The 19,122-nt window shown below is 44.9% G+C and overlaps 1 protein-coding gene and 1 pseudogene across 2 annotated transcripts; one reads left to right on the top strand and one right to left on the bottom strand.

Moving 5' to 3' along the window:
* Positions 1-334: 334 nt before the first annotated feature.
* Positions 335-3,198, top strand: LOC108533440 (uncharacterized). Its single transcript, XM_017878111.1, has 3 exons — positions 335-486; positions 2,527-2,623; positions 2,771-3,198. The coding sequence occupies exons 1-3, from the start codon at positions 353-355 to the stop codon at positions 3,110-3,112; spliced, it is 573 nt and encodes a 190-aa protein (XP_017733600.1). The 5' UTR covers positions 335-352; the 3' UTR covers positions 3,113-3,198.
* Positions 3,199-10,569: 7,371 nt separating this feature from the next.
* On the bottom strand, positions 10,570-11,024 carry LOC108533435 (60S acidic ribosomal protein P2 pseudogene; annotated as a pseudogene). The gene has a single exon (XR_001886734.1). The product of XR_001886734.1 is annotated as a 60S acidic ribosomal protein P2 pseudogene (transcript).
* Between the last annotated feature and the right edge of the window lie 8,098 nt (positions 11,025-19,122).

Raw genomic sequence — 19,122 nt, 5'->3', positions numbered from 1 at the left:
AGTGTGCTGCCTCCACATCATTAATTGCATAATGTGGGTACCATTTATGATTGACAGTTCCAAAAACCAAACTCAAGACAGATGAGCAAGGAAGAGCAAGAGCCATTCAGAAGTGAGGAGATATGACATACAAGGAACACAGGATATGTTTCATGCTGTGATGAAGTTTCAAAATAGACTTGGCATAGATTGAAACCCAAGGGGCTCTATTAGGAGTGGCAAATGTGGCATGCTCAGGCCAACACCCATGTCAATGGTTCCTATAAAATTCCCATTGCCTGACAGAAGTTCACAGGAGAGGAAAGTTCTTTCCGGCACCAGGTTCTATGGAGAATTGGTTGCATGGTTTCTCATGCTATGGGCATCAGGGACTTCAGGGTCAAGGTGTTTAGTTGTGCCTTTCTGCAAACCTCAGAACTGTTTCCTCCAAGGGCCTGGGGTATTTGGCAGGCACTGTCTCTTGCTGCCTTTGCTGCTGTGTGACAGGTGAGTAACATGTTATGTCCTATTTCTTGGGAGCTGCCTGGAGTGTATGCCCCTCCTGCAAAAAATGTAGGAGTGAAGCACCTCTAGTTGGAGTCACCTGCACTTACTAGGTCCTGTTGGGGTGAGCTCAAGGGTAACCCCAAGGTGCAGAGTGAGTTAGGCTGCTGGGTCAGTTCTTGAGAATTGCCTGTCTAATTAGTGGTCTGCCAAACTTAATGGTAGAGTTACGAAGGCTGTACTCTTTATAATGACTGGCTGGGCTGTTTGTTGAGACTCCTTATTTGTGTAGGATAATCAAGCCATCAACATGCAGGAAGAGTTGTTGCTCTACCAAGGTGGTATTCAGGACATCTAATCTTGTGTTATGTATTTAGTATTTAAAAAAGGGGGTCATTCACTGCCCTGCCCAGTTTCATACTGTTCAGCTTGAGACTGATAGGTACAAAAGTCTTCTCACTTCCCATGATTCTAGCGGTGGTTGTTTAACACTGATTTTGCCAGAATGTTCAAAGCCTAGATCTCTCTCAGGGAGTGTCAGGCATATTTTATTTCTGCAAACTCAGTGTTTGTGCAATTTTGATCTGTTGGATTGGGTATTCCCTCTCCATTTCACTGCAGTCCCAGCCACTCCCTTTTGTCTTAGACTGCCACCATCCCACTCCCATGCATGGGGCACATGGGCTCACACAGTTGTCTTTCAGCCCCAGTTCGAGGTCATGTGGCCACTTCATTGTGTCTTGAAGCTCTTTCTTCTCATTTGTGAGCTACTTGGATGTGCTTTCTGCTACTTGAGTCATTGGTTCCTCCTCTTTTGCTTAAATTAGTTTGGGTTAGGCTTCTGTCACTTGTGATCAGTTCAGACTAATTAAAATTGGTTCCAGGACTGGAGTTTTACATTTGGTCTATCATTTCACTGGGTCTCCTTCTAATACCCTCAACTCTCTTACCCCCATTTTGTTAAAGCCAGTTGACATAATTCCAATCAGGGATCAGTCTACAGCTAGGGCTGGGCCACCAACAGGTGCTGCTGGAAAAAAACAGAGCCACACCTGCTGGGCAAAGCAAAGCAAATAACAGTACTGCCTGCAGAATCTTTCCAGGGACTTAACAATATTTAAAGCAGAAGTTCTGCTTCTTCCCAAATCTAATCTACCTTTGATCTTCCACATTTGAGTAAGTGGTACCACCATTTGGTCCAGAGCAAACACCTGAGTCATCATCAACTCCTCTTTTCGTTTCACATTCCACATCTGATCATCAGATTTGCCATCAGCAAATCCTGTTGGCTCTCCCTGCAAAACACATCCTGAATGTGATGACTTTGAGCCTCCTTCACTGCTCCTCACATCTTTGCTGTGTTTGGCTGCAACAGCCTCCCAAGTGGGTCCCTTTTGCCACGTCTGCCCCTTTTAGCCTGTCCTCTGCACAGCAGCAGCGTGATCCTTTCAAAATATGAATCCAGCCACGCCACTTCCCTGGTTCTTAGTAACAACAGTCATGCTAAAGATCAAAGGTGATTTCCAACATCCTATGTGATCTGTCTCCCTGGGTCGCACCTCCTCGCCACCCTCTCCTTCCCTTTACCCTGGCTGTCCTCTTTAACTGAAATGCTCTCCGTCCCCCAGATATTCGCAAGGCTCTTCGCTGCTGCCTTCTGATGTCTACTCAGATGTCACTTCTTTGGGAAGACTTCCTGATCAAAAGACCTCCTTGAGCACCTTGTTTCCACAGCCTCCCGCACTCTCTGCTCTCTCATCCTGCCTGTTTCTTCATAGTCCTTCTCTTTCCCCGATGTTTTTGGTTTTGATGTTTATGTGTTTACTTATCTGTTTTCCCTCAACCCCTGAATGTAAGTTCTATGTTCACTTCTGCATGTCCAGTGAGTCCAAAATAGTGCCTAGCATAATAGGTTATCAATAAATATCTGCAGAAGGAATAAGCAAGGGATTGAAGGAATAAGCAAGATAAATGGTGGAAATCCGGAGGACACCCCTCTCCACCATCATTTGTCAATAGGCAACTTGGTCTCTTGCTTCATAGACAAAATAGAAGCCACCTGGAGGCAACTTCCTCCCCCATCGACAAGCTCACCAGCCTTCATGCCTATCCTTCGGAGCTTCCCTGCAGACAGTGGCAGGTGAGGCTTCTGCCTCTCCTAGGCTGACCCTCTACCTGTGCTTCCCATGCCTCAAGTGCAGGGACGTTGCCTCGTCCTTTCCGTCCCCTATCTCTCTACTTCATCCTTTCCACCCACATTTCAGTATGCTCACGTCTTTCCCATCAGCCATCTTCCTCTGGAACCACCTTCCTGGGCCTCTCCTTCAGTCAAGCTGCACAGCAGCATTTTGTACACTTACTCTGGCTGCATACTTACTATCCTGCACTAGCAGTTGTTGGTGAGGCTCTTCAGGCTGCAGATGGAGACACAGGAAGGGCTGGACTGGCTCCCCTTCTCACTGTGGCTGGGAGGGGTAGGGGGTACCCCAGCCTCCAGGATCTCTGGAAGCAAAGACAACCTCAAAGGCTGAGCCACATCCTCTGGCGCCATCTGCTGCCCAGAGGGGGACACAGCCCTCTTGCTGCACCGGAAACATGTGTGTCCTGGATTCTCCGTGAGCTTTTCTGAATTTAAACAAACAACATAAAATCATGGGAGTGCCTTTAATTAATGTTGAATAAGTGAATAAAATAAGATTATAATATTCTACAGTATCATTTATTTTTCATTCTTAACATTATAAAGAAGGCTTGTTGGCCGGGCGCGGTGGCTCGCCTGTAATCCCAGCACTTAGGGAGGCCGAGGTGGGTGGATCACAAGGTCAGGACATCGAGACCATCCTGGCTAACACGGTGAAACCTTGTCTCTACTAAAAGTACAAAAAATTAGCCAGGCGTGGTGGCTCGTGCCTGTAGTCCCAGCTACTCGGGAGGCTGAGGCAGGAGAATGGCGCGTGAACCCAGGAGGGGGAGCTTGCAGTGAGCCAAGATCGTGCCAATGCACTCCAGCCTACCAGTCAAAAAAAAAAAAAAAAAAAAAAAAAAAAAAAAAAAAAAAAAAGAAAAAATTAAGAGGGGCTCAGTGGCCCCCAAGATGAGATGAGATATTTACTTTTGTTCAATTGTTCACTCATTCTTTTGTTCATCTATCAGACTTCAAATGATTTCGATTTGTATGCCAGGCTATATGCTAAAAAAAGAGCTTCATTATGCTTAGAGAAATAAGTTTAGTAAATAAATAAGAAATGTGTCCTTAGTTTGTTCCCTAAGGGAAGCTGGACTTACGGGTTGTATTTGTAATAGTTGTGTGTGTGGATTAAGTAATGTGGGTGTGAGGAATGTCATAGGTGTGGATATATCTTATGTGTCCTGTTAAATCTGGCTTCCTAATGGGGACAAAATAAGGTCTCATTTAAAAAAATAATAAACATATTTATTGGAAGTATAATTGTGTACAATAATACACGGATCACGAGGCTGGTTGCGGTGGCTCACGCCTGTAATCCCAGGACTTTGGGAGGCGGAGGTGGGTGGATCACCTGAGGTCAGGAGTTCGAGAACGGCCTGACCAACATGGTAAAACCCCATCTCTACTAAATAGAAAAATAATTAGCCAGGCATGGTGGCGCATGCCTGTAATCCCAGCTACTTGGGAGGCTGAGGCAGGAGAATGGCTTGAATCCGAGAGGCAGAGGTTGCAGTGAGCCGAGATTGTGCCATTCCGTGTCAAAAATAAATAAATATATAAAAAAATAAAAATACACGGATCACGTGTGTACAGCTTTATAAATTTTGAACCTACCTATGTAACTGGCACCCAGATCAGGAAACAGAAGTATCCCTTTGTTCTTCCAGTCACAAGCTACCATTATCTTGACTTCTAACGCTTTAGTTTAACCTGTGCTCATTTTTGTACTTCATGTAAACATGCCCCATTTGGTTTCTTTGTCTCACTTGGTTTCTTTATTTGGTTTCTTTAGCTTGTGTCTGTGAGATCCATCCATGTTGTTTCGTGTAGCAAGCATTAGTTCATTCTTACTGCAGGATCGTATTCCATTGTGTGATATGCCATGATTTGTGTATCCTTTCTCCTGGTGATGGACATTGGAATTGTTTCAAGTTTCTGGCTATTAAAAGCAGTGTAGCTAGCCAGGCGCAGTGGCTCATGCCTGTACTACCAGCACTTTGGGAGGCTGAGGCAGGCCTATCACAAGGTCAGGAGTTCAAGACCAGCCTGGGCAATATGGTGAAACCCCGTCTCTACTAAAAATACAAAAATTAGCTGGGTGTGGTGGCGTGTGCCTGTAGTCCCAGCTACTTAGGAGGCTGAGGCAGAATAATTGCTTGAACCCTGGAGGCGGAGATTGCAGTGAGCAGAGATCATGCCACTGCACTCCAGGCTGGGTGACAGAGGGAGACTCCATCTAAAAGAAACAAAACAGAACAAAGAACAGTGCAGCTACCAACATTCTAGTATTAGTCTTCTGGTGACTATACATATATGTGTGTATATATGTGCATTTTTTTTTCTTTTCTTTTTTGAGATGGAGTCTTGCTCTGTCGCCCAGGCCGGAGTACAGTGGTGCAATCTTGGCTCACTGCAACCTATGCCTCCTGGGTTCAAGCGATTCTCCTGCCACAGCCTCCCGAGTAACTGGGATTATGGGTGCCCACCACCATGCCCAGCTGATTTTTGTATTTTTAGTAGAGACCTAGGTTTTACCACGATGGCCAGGCAGGTCTTGAACTCCTGACCTCAAGTGATCTGCCTGCCTCGGCCTCTCAAAGTGCTGGGATTACAGGCGTGAGCCACCGCGCCTGGCCTATTTATGTATGCATTTCTATTGGCTCTATACCTAGGAGAAGAACGGACGGGTCACAGATTAGGAGTGGTTTAGCTTTGGGAGTTCAAGGTATAATGGCTCCAAGCTCCCACATTCCACACTAGCAGGAAGTGTACATTTATCTCTGGTTCTCCTCCAAGAGTATTGACACTGAGTCATTATGCATCTTAGTTCTCTTCTCCCTGAGAGAATTCACCTGAGCCTCCTTCTAGTTAATATCACCACAGCTAGTGTCTGGGGGTTCTGCAGCCCTCATTTCTATCAAAGCATCTTTGGAGGTTCTTGGGGCCACCACAGATATCAGGGCAGCCAGCACAAGTCCCAGTGGCCAAGGCTCAGTGAGCAGAGGCCCTGGGCTATTCCAGGGCTGGTTGTCAGGCCCTGTCCATTCCCAGCTGGGTTAAGTTGACTTTCCGTCCTCCACTCCGGTCCTCCTTGCTTTTTGTCTACACTGTTGTTTTTCCAAGTGTGGTCCCCTGATTAACAGCATCAGCATCTCCCGGGAACTCAGTAGACATGCAGAACATCAGGCTCCTCTTCTGACCTGAATCAGAATCTGCATTTTAACAAGATCTCCAGGTGATTTGTGTGCACATTTGGCTTGATCTGTGCTAACTATAATACCTCACTAATAGTGAGGCTCAGCTGTGCCTCATGCTTTTCAGACAGCAGGGGTTAATAATCTCCTTACATCTCTCTCCTTCATGCCCCTTGTCATACATTTCTAGAGCTCACCTCCCAGGGAGAGTTTGCCCATCTTTAAGTTATTTTGCAGGCAGGTGTTAGGGCTTCCCCACAGCCTGTGAGTGTTCCAGTGCTGCGGTGGCCTTCCATTTATTTTGCCTGTCTAGAGCCTTGCCCTTCTAAGTGTGTTCAGTGGATTAGCAGCATTGGCCTCACCTGGGAGCTTTTCAGAGCATCAGAATGCCAGGCTCCATCCTCAGACCTACTGGATCATAAAGCAGGACAGGTGAGCCCCTAAACTGGGGCTTAGCTGCCCTGCATTATGAGTTTTTGGCTTTGCCCAGGGAAGAATTTAAGGGTGAGCTGGTGGTGTTAGCGACTTTTACTGAAGTGGCAGTGCACAGCAGCAGCAGAGGCACAGTTCCTTGAGGGGCAGGGCTACCCCACAGGCAGTGTGCCTAGAGGAACAGCTCAGAGGCAGTTCTGCAGTCATATTTATACCTACTTTTAATTACATGCAAATTAAGGGGTGAATTTTGCAGACATTTTTAGGAAAAAGGTGGTAACTTCTGGATCGTTGGGTGGTTGCCATGGAAAGGGGTGGTAACTTTCAGGTGTTGCCATGGCAATGGTAAACTGACATGGCACACTGATGGACATGTCTTATAGAGGGATGCTTTTGTCTCTTCCTGTTTCAGCTAGTTCTCAATTTGGTGTGGTGTCCTAGCCCCATCTCTGGAGTCAAGTCCCACCTCCTACCTCAATCAGAACCTGAGTTTTTCCAACACGAGCTCTAGGTGATTTGATTGCACAATAAAGTCTGAGATGTGCTGTTTACACCACTGGTTCCTCACCATGGCATTAGGATCATTTGGGGAGATTTAAAAAACCAACAACTCAGTGTTCCTGGCTTAACTTAGAGTTATGGTTCCTGCCCTTGACTGCACATTGGATCACCTGGAAGCTTTAAAAGCCATGGGTGACCAGGCGCGGTGGCTCACGTCTGTAATCCCAGCACTTTGGGAGACTGAGGTGGGCAAACCACCTGAGGTCAGGAGTTCGAGACCAGCCTGGCCAACATGGTGAAACCCTGTCTCTACTAAAAATACAAACATTAGGCCAGGTGCAGTGGCTCACACCTGTAGTCCCAGCACTCTGGGAGGCTCAGGTGAGTGAATATCCTGAGGTCTGGAGTTCAAGACCAGCCAGCCTGGCCAACATGGTGAAACCCCATCTCTACTAAAAAAATGCAAAAAATTAGCTGAGTGTGGTGGTGGGAGCCTGTAATCCCAGCTACTCAGGAGGCTGAGGCAGGATAATCGCTTGAACCTATGGGGCGGAGGTTGCAGTGAGCCGAGGCTGGGCCATTGCACTCCAGCCTGGGCAATAAGAGCGAAACTCCATCTCAAAAATAAATAAATAAATAAAATAAATAAAAATTAACTGGGTGTGGTGTGCATGCCTGTAATCCCAGCTACTCTGGAGGCTGATGCAGGAGAATCACTTGAACCCAGGAGGTGGAGGTTGCAGTGAGCTGAGATCATGCCATTGCACTCCAGCTTGGGCGATAAAAGCAAAAAAAAAAAGCCATGGATGCCCAGGGCCACCCCTAGAACTGGTTTGAATTGGCCTTTCCCCCGTGTTCTTCAATGTAGGCAGCAACTCCTGCCTCTAATTCCATCAGGGCCTACCTTGTGACTTTTCCTACCGTAATGGCTTTCATTTCACAAGTCAGGGGGCCAAAGAGATGAGCTTAACTGTTGCCAAGGATATCTGCCTTTGCTCTTCATGCAGGAACTGGGGAACTAACCCTGCAGGGGTTCAGATTTCCTGGGCTACTGCAAGACAGACTTCGGTGAAAGCTCCATTAACTTACTACCTACATGGTCCCCACTGTGATCAGTGTTATTTAATCTCTGAAAGGTTTTTTTCCACCCCTAGTGAACAATCATACAAATACTTTTGCACAAGGAAGATGTTTACAAAACAAAGCATGTGGATCAAGTGTACCCAGCCTTCCTTTTATTCAAGAGGTTCTGGGACAGTGAACGTATCCAGATTAATCAATTTCACGGGGTATGCCATATTTCAGGAATAACCTTTTGGACAATTTGTCCGCATGTCTATTTCCTTAAACTTGCCATTTTATGTCCTTGCACAGTTATTATGTTACAATATATTCTCCACCATCAAATTTTCACACTGCCAGGATTCAATAATAAAGCTTAGCAATGCCTGTGAGGCATGAAGATTACCTTCTGAATCATCAAAGAGAGATTTTTTTTTTTTTGTTTTTTTGAGATGGAGTCTCACTCTATCACCCAAGTTGGAGTGCAGTGGCCTGATCTCAGTTCACTGCAACCTCCGCTTCCTGAGTTCAAGTGATTCTCCTGCCTCAGCCTCAGGAGCAGCTGGGATTACAGGCACGCAGCACTATGCCTGGCTTTTATTTTATTTTTTTGGATTTTGGTGAGGATGGGGTTTCACCATAATGGTCAGGCTGGTCTCGAACTCCTGACCTCAAGTGGTCCGCCCGCCTCTGCCTCCCAAAATGATGGGATTATAGGCGTGAGTCACCGCGCCCAGCCTGAATCGTCAAAGAGAGATTTGATTAGGAACCACTGCTATATCCTAAGTCTCTTTGGTCTATAATTCTTTCTCCTTTTTACTTCAACATTTTTTTTTTTTTTTTTGACGGGCTCTTGCTCTGTCGCCCAGTCTGGAGTGCAGTGGTGTGATCATGGCTCACTGCAGCCTCCATCTTCTGGGCTCAAGCCATCCTCCCTCCTCTGCCTCCTGAGTAGCTGGGACCACAGGCATGCACCACCACACCTAGCTAATTTTTAAAATTATTTGTAGAGTCAAGGTCTCACTATGTTGGCCAGGCTAGTATCTAACTTCTGGGCTCAAGCAGTCCTCCTGACTTGACATCCCAAAGTGTTAGGATTACAGGCATGAGCCACTGCACCTGGCCTTTCTTCAACTTTTTGTACTGAAACATAGCATACAGAGTGCAGGACAGTTCTCCTGGTGGCCTTGGACCAACCCAGCTCTTCCCCCTTTGTGGCTTATAGTTCTCAAAATAACTTGAATGTGCTGGGAATGCAACATCCTGTGATAAGTAGGGATTGGCTACAACTGCCTGTGCTCTGTTCCAGTTCCCATCAGCCAGTCCTGTGCTCAGCCAGTCCTGGCTGGGCTTGGTGGCTCATGCCTGTAATCCCAGCACTTTGGGAGGCGGAGGTGGGTGGATGACCTGAGGTCAGGAGTTCAAGACCAGCCTGGCCAACGTGGTGAAACCCTGCCTCTACTACAATACAAAAAATTAGCCTGGCGTGGTGGTGGACACCTGTAATCCCAGCTACTCGGGAGGCCAGGCAGGGAAATCGCTTGAACCTGGGAGGCGGAGGTTACAGTGAGCTGAAATCATGCCACTGCACTCCAGTCTTGGCGACAGAACGAGACTCTGTCTCAAGAGAAAAAAAAAAAAGAAAAGAAAGAAAGAAGCAGGATGTCCTTCAACACTTTAGTCCGGTGAATCATGTATCTCCGGGGTATAAAGCCCAGGGTAGGCTGCTTCTTGGGGGCCCTCAGTTGCAGTGCAAGTGGGGCATGCACAGTTGAGACGCCTTCTGCCCCAGGCTGCTTTCCTGAGCCTTAGGTGACCAGCTCACAATGAACCCTAGGCTTCTGTTATCCCTTGGTGTCTATCTGTAAGTAATAGATCCTCTTCAGGTAGCTTGTTGCATATGTGGGTGTTTTGTCTCACTGGACTCAGATAAGTTGGTAACTAAGTGCACAGTGAACTTGTTTCACAGAGATAATTACTCAAAATATAAATGTATGATGAATTAGCAGAGTAAACAGCTTTGTACCATGAGGCAGGTAAAGAAATGAGACATGGCCAGCACTACCAAAGCCCCTTTCATGAAACGTAAGTTCCTCCCACTTTCCAAAAGGACTTGACTTCTAACACTATCATTTTTAATTTGCCTATCGTGAACTTTCCATATTTGGAATCTCACAGAATGTGTTCTTTGAAGCTTGGCTTCTTTCGTGAAGCATTATATTCATGAGATGCATTATGTTGTTGTGTGCGGTAGTAGCTCATGCATTTTTATATAATACATTTTTCTTATCTGATCCTTTTTTTAATTTTAATTTTTATTTATTTATTTATTTTTTTGAGACGGAGTTTCACTCTTGTTGCCAAGGATTGCAATGGTGTGATCTTGGCTCACTGCAACCTCTGCTTCCTGGTTTCATGTGATTCTCCTGCCTCAGTCTCCCGAGTAGCAGGGATTACAGACACCTGCCACCAGGCCCGGCTAATTTTTTTTGTATTTTGAGTAGAGACGGGGTTTCCCCATGTTGGCCAGGCTGGTCTCGAGCTCCTGGTCTCAAGTCATCCGCCCACTTCGGCCTCCCAAAGTGCTGGGGTTACAGGTGTGAGCCACCACGACATTTGGGTTGTTTCTAGTTTGTGGCTATTATGAATAAATATTGCAATGAGCATACTTGTCACATGGTGCACATGGGAACACATTTTTTTTTTTAAATGTGTAAAAAGGCTTTATTTGCAGGGAAGCAGGAATTTAATCAAAGAGGCCAAATCCCATGTCATCGTCTGACTCTTCAGACTCCTCCTTCTTCTCATATTTCTTCTCCTCTGCTGCAGCAGGCGCGGAGCCAGCAGCAGACGCTGCAGAGCCTGGGGCAGCGGAGACGGCCACAGCCCCACCAGCAGGTACACTGGCAAGCTTGCCAATACCCTGGGCAATGACATCTTCAATGTTTTTTCCATTCAGCTCACTCATAACCTTGTTGAGCCAGTCGTCGTCCGCCTCGATGCCCACGCTGTCCAAGATCTTCTTGATGTCCTTGGTGCTGGGGGAGGAGTTACCCCCGAGGGCAGCCAGCAGGTAGGAGGCCACGTAAGCATCGGGGCCGCGTCTGCGGCGGCGGCGGAGAGGCCTCATGCATGCGACCTCGGCGGTGTCAGGGAGGAAAAAAAAAAAAGGGGAACACATTTTGATTGGTATGTGCCTGGAGGTGGAACTGATGGTTCATAAAGTCACTTCAACTTCAGATGATAATTTGAACCAGCTTCCCAAAGTGGTGGTACCAATGAACACACCCTCCAGCAGGTATAAAGCTGTCTGGATTCTGTTCTAGTCCCGTTCAGAAACAGGATGTCCTTTAATACATTAGTCCAGTGAGTCATGTGGCCCTGGGATATAAAACTTACCTGGGGTATAAGAATTGTGAAGTGGTCATCCAAGGCTCAGAAAAGCTGCCTGGGGCAAATGGAGCAGGTATGAGACTTCCAGTTGTTCCCCATCCTTTCTTGGAATATCCCCATCCTTTCTTGTCTGATTTTAGTATCAAGGTTTTTCTGGCCTCATAACATGAATTTGGCAGTGTTCGCTCTTTTTTCAGCTTTTGAAAGAGTTTGTTTAAAATTGGTGTTCTTCCGGGAGGCAGATGTTGCAGTGATGTGAGATCATGCCATTGCACTCCAGCCTGGGCGAGAAGAGCAAACTCTGTCTCAAATAAAATAAAATAAAATAAAATAAAATAAAATAAAATAAAATTTGCATCCTTATGATGTGTGGGATGGCATTCACAGGGTGAAGCCATTTAGTCTTGGGAAAGTTTTTTAAGTTGGATTTAATTTATTTCTTTATTATAGGATTATTCCATATTTTTCTTTTTCTTTTACTTTTTTTTTTATTTTGAGGCAGAGTTTCGCTCTTGTTGCCCAGGCCTGGAGTGGCAATGGCACAATCTCGCTCACTGCACCTCTGCCCTCCCAGGGTTCAAACGATTGTTCCTGCCTCAGGCTCGCCGAGGGTAGCTGGGATTACAGGCATGGCCCACTGTGCCCGGCTAGAATTTTGTATTTTTAGTAAAGATGGGGGTTTTTCCTGTTGGTCAGGCTGGTCTCGAACTCCCTGACTCAGGTGATCCACCCGCCTCGGCTCCCAAAGTGGCTGGGATTACAGCGTGAGCCACCTGTGCCCAGCCCATGTTATCTTTTTTAGGAGGAGATTTTTGTACATTGTGTTGTTTAAAGGATTTGTTTATTTCACTAGGTTTTCAAATTATTGGCTTAACTTCATCATATCCCTGTAATTATTGTTTTATGTTCATGAGTATTTCTATTTTATTTTTTAAAAAATTGACTCTATTTTCACTGTACAAAAATTTTAATTATACAGAGAATAAAATTTTTAAAAATGCAAGTAAAGCGGATGATCTGCTAATGGGCAATTAAGCTAATCTGTGGCCTAAAAATGGGGCTTATAAATAAATATGGACAAACAATTGATTAATTGCTTAATTCCTCATTATTAAGACAATAGGTGACAATCTTTCTGCTCACTTTTAGTATTAATAAAAATCTAAGGTGCAATTGAATGGGTTTGGATTTTATGTTTAGCTTTAGTGTCATCTCTTCCTTATTTAATAGTTTTAAAACTGAAATTTCTTTTTTTTTTTTTTTTGAGACGGAGTCTCGCTCTGTCGGGCCCAGGCTTGGAGTGCAGTGGCCGGATCTTCCAGCTGCACTGGGCAAGCTCCGCCTCCCCCAGGTTTAGCGCGCATTCTCCTGCCTCAGCTGCCGAGTAGCTGGGACTACAGGCGCCCGCCACCTCGCCCGGGCTAGTTTTTTGTATTTTTAGTAGAGGGACGGGGTTTCACCAGGTTAGCCAGGAATGGTCCTCGATCTCCTGACCCTCGGTGATCCGCCCCGTCTCGGCCTCCAATAGTGCTGGGATTACAGGCTTGAGCCAACCGCGCCCGGCCAAAACTGAAATTTCTTAATTTTTCATATGAGTTCAGCGATTACTTTGAGAATCCAAAGGAATAACGCATCCAAAATTTCCCCTCTTATCTAGTTCCAGCAAGAGTAAGATTGGGGCTTAGGGAGAATATTTCTTAGAATAGGAGCTCCATTATTTCAGTCCATTGCCAAGGTAATCTTTTACAGAGACAAATTCCCAATCTGATTAATCATCACTTTGACTTTCAGTACCTAAAAATTAGAAGAATTTTGCAGTTGAGAATTACTATATACCTGTAAAATGTGAGCTAGATCTATCTAGTTGTGTCAGTGAAATTGTTTCTGGTGTCTTCTAACTATTCTGTATGATAAACTGTATTTGCCTCAGGCACAGATTTGAGTCAAACAAAATATTATGTAAATTATTCATTATAAACATAATTTGATTAATCACTTAAAATTTTAAAGTTCAATTCATAGTAAAATCCTTTTCTTTTATTTTCTTCCATCATAAGAAGTTCTTCAAACTATGTTACTTCATGTAAATCAAAAGTCTATGATGCATCTTTTTTTTTTTTTTTTTGAGACGGAGTCTTACTCTGTCACCCAGGCTGGAATGCAGTGGCACCGTGTTGACTCACTGCAACCTCTGTCTCCTGGGTTCAAGCAATTCTCCTGCCTCAGTCTCTTGAGTAGCTGGGATTACAGGTACCCAATACCACACTCAGCTAATTTTTATATTTTTAGTAGAGATGGGGTTTCACCATGTTGGCCAGGCTGGTCTCAAACTCCTGACCTCAGGTGATCCACCTGCCTCGGCCTCCTAAACTGCTGGGATTACAGGCGTGAGCCACTGTGCCTGGCCAGATGCATTTTAATTCGTGTTATTTTGTTCAGTCTTCTTTAGGTCTTCATGTCAGCAGATGCTTTGAAACCATTATCATGTCTTTAACTTCCTTTCTCCAAGCTGAGTGCCAAATCTTTACTTTTTTTATATATAACCCATTCTTTTCTTTTCTTTTTCCTCTTTTCTTTTCTTTCTTTATTTTTTTGAGATGGAGTCTCACCCTGTCCCCCAGGATGGAGCGCAGTGGCACAATCTTGGCTCACTACAACTGCAGCCTCCCGGGTTCAAGCAATTCTCCTGCCTCAGCCTCCTGAGTAGTTGGGATTACCAGCTCCTACCACCACACGCAGCTAATTTTTGTATTTTTTAGTAGAGATGAGGTTTCACCATGTTGGCCAAGCTGGTCTCAAACTCCTAATCTCAAGTGATCGGCCCACTTCAGCCTCCCAAAGTGCTGGGATTACAGGCTTGAGCCACCACACTTGGTCTCAACTTTTTTTTAGATTTGGGGGGTACCTGTGAAGGTTTGTTACCTGGGTATCGTAAAAGGAAAATAAATCTTGGAACTCCCAAATCACTAAGCCAAAGGGAAAAGTCAAGCTGGAAACTGCTGAGGGCAAACCTGCCTCCCATTCTCTTCCTAAGAAAGTTAGCTACTTAGACAATAAAGCTACATCCCCACAAGGAATTTCCTTGTGGACAAAGAACAGACAGATCTCAAAGTCATCCCTCTGCTCACTGAGATAAATCCTTATCTGATTGCCTCCTTTGGAAAGGCTCATCAGAAACTCAAAAGAATGCAACTGTCTCTTACCTATCTGTGACCTGGAATCCCCCTCCCCAATTTGAGTTGTCCCGCCTTTCTGGATGGAGCCAATGTACATCTTACATATAATGATTGATGTCTCATGTCTCCCTAAAATGTATAAAACCAAGCTGTGCCCTGGCTACCTTGGGCAGATGTCCTCAGAACATCCTGAGGCTGTGTCACAGGTGCACATCCTTAACTTTGGCAAAATAAACTTCCAAAATTGACTGAGAACTGTCTCAGATATTTGGGGATCACAATATACTGTGTGATGCTGAGGTTTGGGATATGAATAATCCTGGCACGCAAGTGCTGAGGTACTGAGAATAGTACCCAATAGTTAATTTTTAAACCCTTTCTCCCCTCCCTCCCCGGACTTCTTTCTTGACTATTGACACTTTCTCTTTTTCTCTTGTTCAAGCTCACCAGGAAATAATTGTACATTGTCTTAAAAGAAACAACTTTTGGCTTCATTTTCCTCTCTTTTGTAAGTAGATTTTTAATTTTTATTAACTTCTGTTCTTATCTTTATTATTTTCTGTTTTCTACTTTATTTAGGCTTAATGTACTGTTATTTTCCTTTCTGAGGTGGGTGCTTGTTAATTTTGACTTTCTTCCTTTCTAACGTTCCTTTAAAGCTATGAATTTTCCGTTAATCATGGCCTTGACTTCCTCCCATAAGTTTTTTATTTTATTTTTATTTATTTATTTATTTTTGAGACGGAGTCTCGCTCTGTTGCCCAGGCTGGAGTGCAGTGGTGCGACCTCTGCTCACTGCAAGCTCCGCCTCTGGAGTTCACGCCATTCTCCTGCCTCAGCCTCCCGAGCAGCTGGCTGGGATTACAGGCGCCCGCCAGGGAGCCCGGCTAGTTTTTTGTATTTTTAGTAGACACGGGGTTTCACCGTGTTAGCCAGGATGGTCTCGATCTCCTGACCTCGTGATCCGCCTGCCTCGGCCTCCCAAAGTGCTGGGATTACAGGCGTGAGCCATCACGCCCCGCCCTTGCTCTTTTTTCTAGTTTTGAAGCAGCGTCCTTGTCTGGGCTAAATACCCGAGGTTCGTAGTCTCACAACAAGGAAAATTGAGTATGTGGACACGCAAGAAGTGAGTTTAGGAGTTGAGGTTTAATAGGCAAAAGAAAGAGAAAGGAGACTAGAATAGCACTCTCTCCTGCCGGAGAGAGGGGCTCCCGAGTGGGACTTCGGCCCGCAGCAAAGTGCTCTGGATTTTATAGACTGGCTTGATGAGGCGCTGTCTGATTTATAGGGCCCACCAGGTTTGACCTCTACATAGTTTGCGAGGAAGCTGGCGACCCCATCCTAATCTTCTATTATACAAATGGAGTCGTTACTTGGCCAGTGCCATATTGTCTTCTCCTCACTGTACACGTGAAGGAAGATGGAGCTGCCATGTTGAACATGCCTAGCCCCCAGGTAGCCCCTTTCCTATTGGCACAGCTGCCAGCATTCACTCGTGCAAGCTTCTAGCTTGCCTTTTTATGTCTGCAGGTCGATTTTACAGGCTGTTATTTGTGAGAAAAGAAAATGATTGACCTGGGGCGGTGGCTCACACCTGTGATCCCAGCTCCGAGGTCAGAAGTTCGAGACTAGCCTGACCAACATGGCCAAACCCTGTCTCTATTAAAAATATAAAATTAGACTGGCGTGGTGGCGGGTGCCTGTAATTCCAGCTACTTGGGAGAGTGAGGCAGGAGAATCGTTTGAACCCGGGAGGCAGAGGTTACAGTGAGCCGAGATTGCACCATTGCACTCCAGCCTGGGCAACAAGAGTGAAACTCCATTTTTAAAAAAAAAAAAAAAAAAAAAAAAAAAAAAAAGGAATGATTTGGGGCTGCTCTGTATTAAAAGGAAAACCTTACTGAGGACTTCCTTACCTTCACTACCTGCTAAATAATTCCTTTTTAAACTCCTATATCAGTTTCACAGGTGTGAGGTCAGATTATAGATTTGGGACATTTCCTCTTTTCTTTTTTTTTTTGTTTTTTGTTTTTTTTTGAGACGGAGTCTCGCTCTGTTGCCCAGGCTGGAGTGCAGTGGCTGGATCTCAGCTCACTGCAAGCTCCGCCTCCCGGGTTTACGCCATTCTCCTGCCTCAGCCTCCCAAGTAGCTGGGACTACAGGCGCCCGCCAACTCGCCCGGCTAGTTTTTTGTATTTTTTAGTAGAGACGGGGTTTCGCCGTGTTAGCTAGGTTGGTCTCGATCTCCTGACCTCGCGATCCACCCGTCTCGGCCTCCCAAAGTGCTGGGATTACAGGCTTGAGCCACCGCGCCCGGCCACATTTCCTCTTTTCTAATGTAAGCATTTAGTGTCCTAAATTTCCCTCTCACCACTGTTTAAGCTGTGTCCCACAAATTTTGATGTGTTTTCATTTTCACTCAGTTCAATATATGTTTTGATTCCTCTTGAGACTTCTCTGTGACTCAGGGATTATTTAGAAGTGTGTTTTTTAGTTTCCTAGTTTTTGGAGATTTTCTTTTGATCTTTCTGATTGATTTCTAGCTCGATTCCACAGGGGTTGGGGAACACACTTGGCATGATTTCAATTCCTTTAAATTTGTTCAGGTTTGTTTTATGGCCCAGGATATGGTATATGATTATGAAAGGAAAATAAAAACCCAGGACCCCAATTCACGAGGCCAAAAGAAAAAAATTAAACTGAGAGCCCAATCATGCAAGAAGCTGCCTTTCATTGTGTTCCTAAGCAGACAGCTACAGATAACAGGTTAAATTATCTCCAAAGCTAGCTACTCTGTGTTCCCCTTATCTTAATGATTTACTGAGCATGAGACGAATACATAATTGACTCTTTCTCTACTTGCTTCTTTTCTCTTGTGACATGTGGATGACTGTTCCTCTTCAGCCCACTTTTCCCCTTTAAATACTGACGTCCTTAAATTCATCTTTAGAGACAGGCACAGACCACAGACTGTTTCTGTGATTCCGAGTTTACTTCTTCTGGGCATGTCCTTAACCTTGGCAAAATAAACTTCTAAATTGATCAAGGCCTGTCTCAGAAACTTTTTGGTTTACATGATCTTGGTACACAAGCCGTAGGTGCTTGAAAAGAATAATATGTCTTCTGTTTTTGTTGGGTGGAGTGTTTTATAGATGTTGATTAGATACTGTTGACTGATGGTGGTGTTGAATTCTTCTATATCCTTGCTGATGTTTAGTTTAGTTCTATCAACTGCTGAGAGAATAGTGTTGAAGTCTCCAGCTGTAATTGTGTATTTGTTTATTTTTGTCTTTCAGTTCTGTTTCTTATATTAATAAACTTTATTTTTAGAACAGTTTTAGACTTAAAGAAGCGAGAAGATAGTCTCCCATCCCCCCAATTTCCCTTATTATGAACATTTTACATTAGTATGATACATTTGTCATAATTAATGAACCAATATTGATACCTTATTAACTAAACTCCATCATTTATGCAGCTTTCCTTATATTTTTCCTAATGTCCTTTTTCTCTTCTAGAATACCACATTATATTTAGTTGTCATGTCTCCTTAGGTTCTGTGGTATAATAGGAAATATACGCAGTATTTTGTCTTTGTCGCTGGTTCCTGTCACAGAGCTCCTAAAACCCTTGGAATTTTCTGAATGATTGCAGTGTCCTGTGTTATTCATAACGAGCCCCTTTTGATCATACCTGAGTTAATGCTAATGAGGTGATTTAGGGTTGGTCCCCTAGATAACCTCAGAATGGGGACAGTCACCAGAAAGATCAAGTAATTAGAGGATTAGAGGGTTGGAATTTTTATCCCCACCTACCAATTTCTGGGAAGCAGGGTGGCTCTATTACAACTCTTGGGTTGGGCATGGTGGCTCGCATCTGTAATCCCAGCACTTTGGCAGGCTCAGGTTGGAGGACTGCTTGAATCCAGGAGTTTGAGACCAGCCTGGGCAATATAGCAAGACCCCCATGTCTACAAAAAGCAGAAAAAAAATATCTGGGCTTAGTGGTGTGTGCCTGTAGTCCTGTCTACCCTGGAGGCTGAAGCTGAGGTGGGAGGATCACCTGAGCCTGGGTGGTCGAGGATGCAGTGAGCCATGTTTGTGCCATTATACTCCAGCCTGGGTGACGGAGTTAGACCTGGTCTCAAAACAAAAACCAAAAAACCCCCTCTTGAACAACAAGCTCTGATGAGCTTCTGGGTTGCTGAACATGTGGAGGTGCTGGGAGGGTGGCACACCCAGAGGAGGCATAGAAGCTCCACGTCCATCCACACCTTGCCCTGTCCATCCATCTCTTTATCTGGCTGTTCATCTGTATCCTTTATAATAAACTGGTAAACTTAAGTAAAGTGTTTCCCTGAGTCCTGTGTGCCATTTTAAGAAATTATTGAGGCCAGATGCGGTGGCTCACATCTGTAATCCCAGCACTTTGGGGGGCCGAAGTGGGTGGATCACTTGAGGTCAGGAGTTCAAGACCAGCCTGGTCAACATGGTGAAACTCTGTCTCTACTAAAAATACAAAAATTAGCTGGGTGTGGTGGCATACGCCTGTAGTCTCAGCTACTCTGAAGGCTGAGTCAGGAGAATTGCTTGAACCTGGGAGGCAGAGGTTGCAGTGAGCCGAGATTGTACCACTGCATTCTCGCCTGGGCGACAGAGGGAGATTCCATCTCAAAAAAAAAAAAAAAAAAAAA

The sequence above is a fragment of the Rhinopithecus bieti genome, unplaced genomic scaffold (assembly GCF_001698545.2).
Source record: "Rhinopithecus bieti isolate Rb0 unplaced genomic scaffold, ASM169854v2 scaffold_65, whole genome shotgun sequence".
NCBI lineage: Eukaryota > Metazoa > Chordata > Mammalia > Primates > Cercopithecidae > Rhinopithecus > Rhinopithecus bieti.
This window is presented reverse-complemented; position numbering and strand designations above follow the sequence as displayed.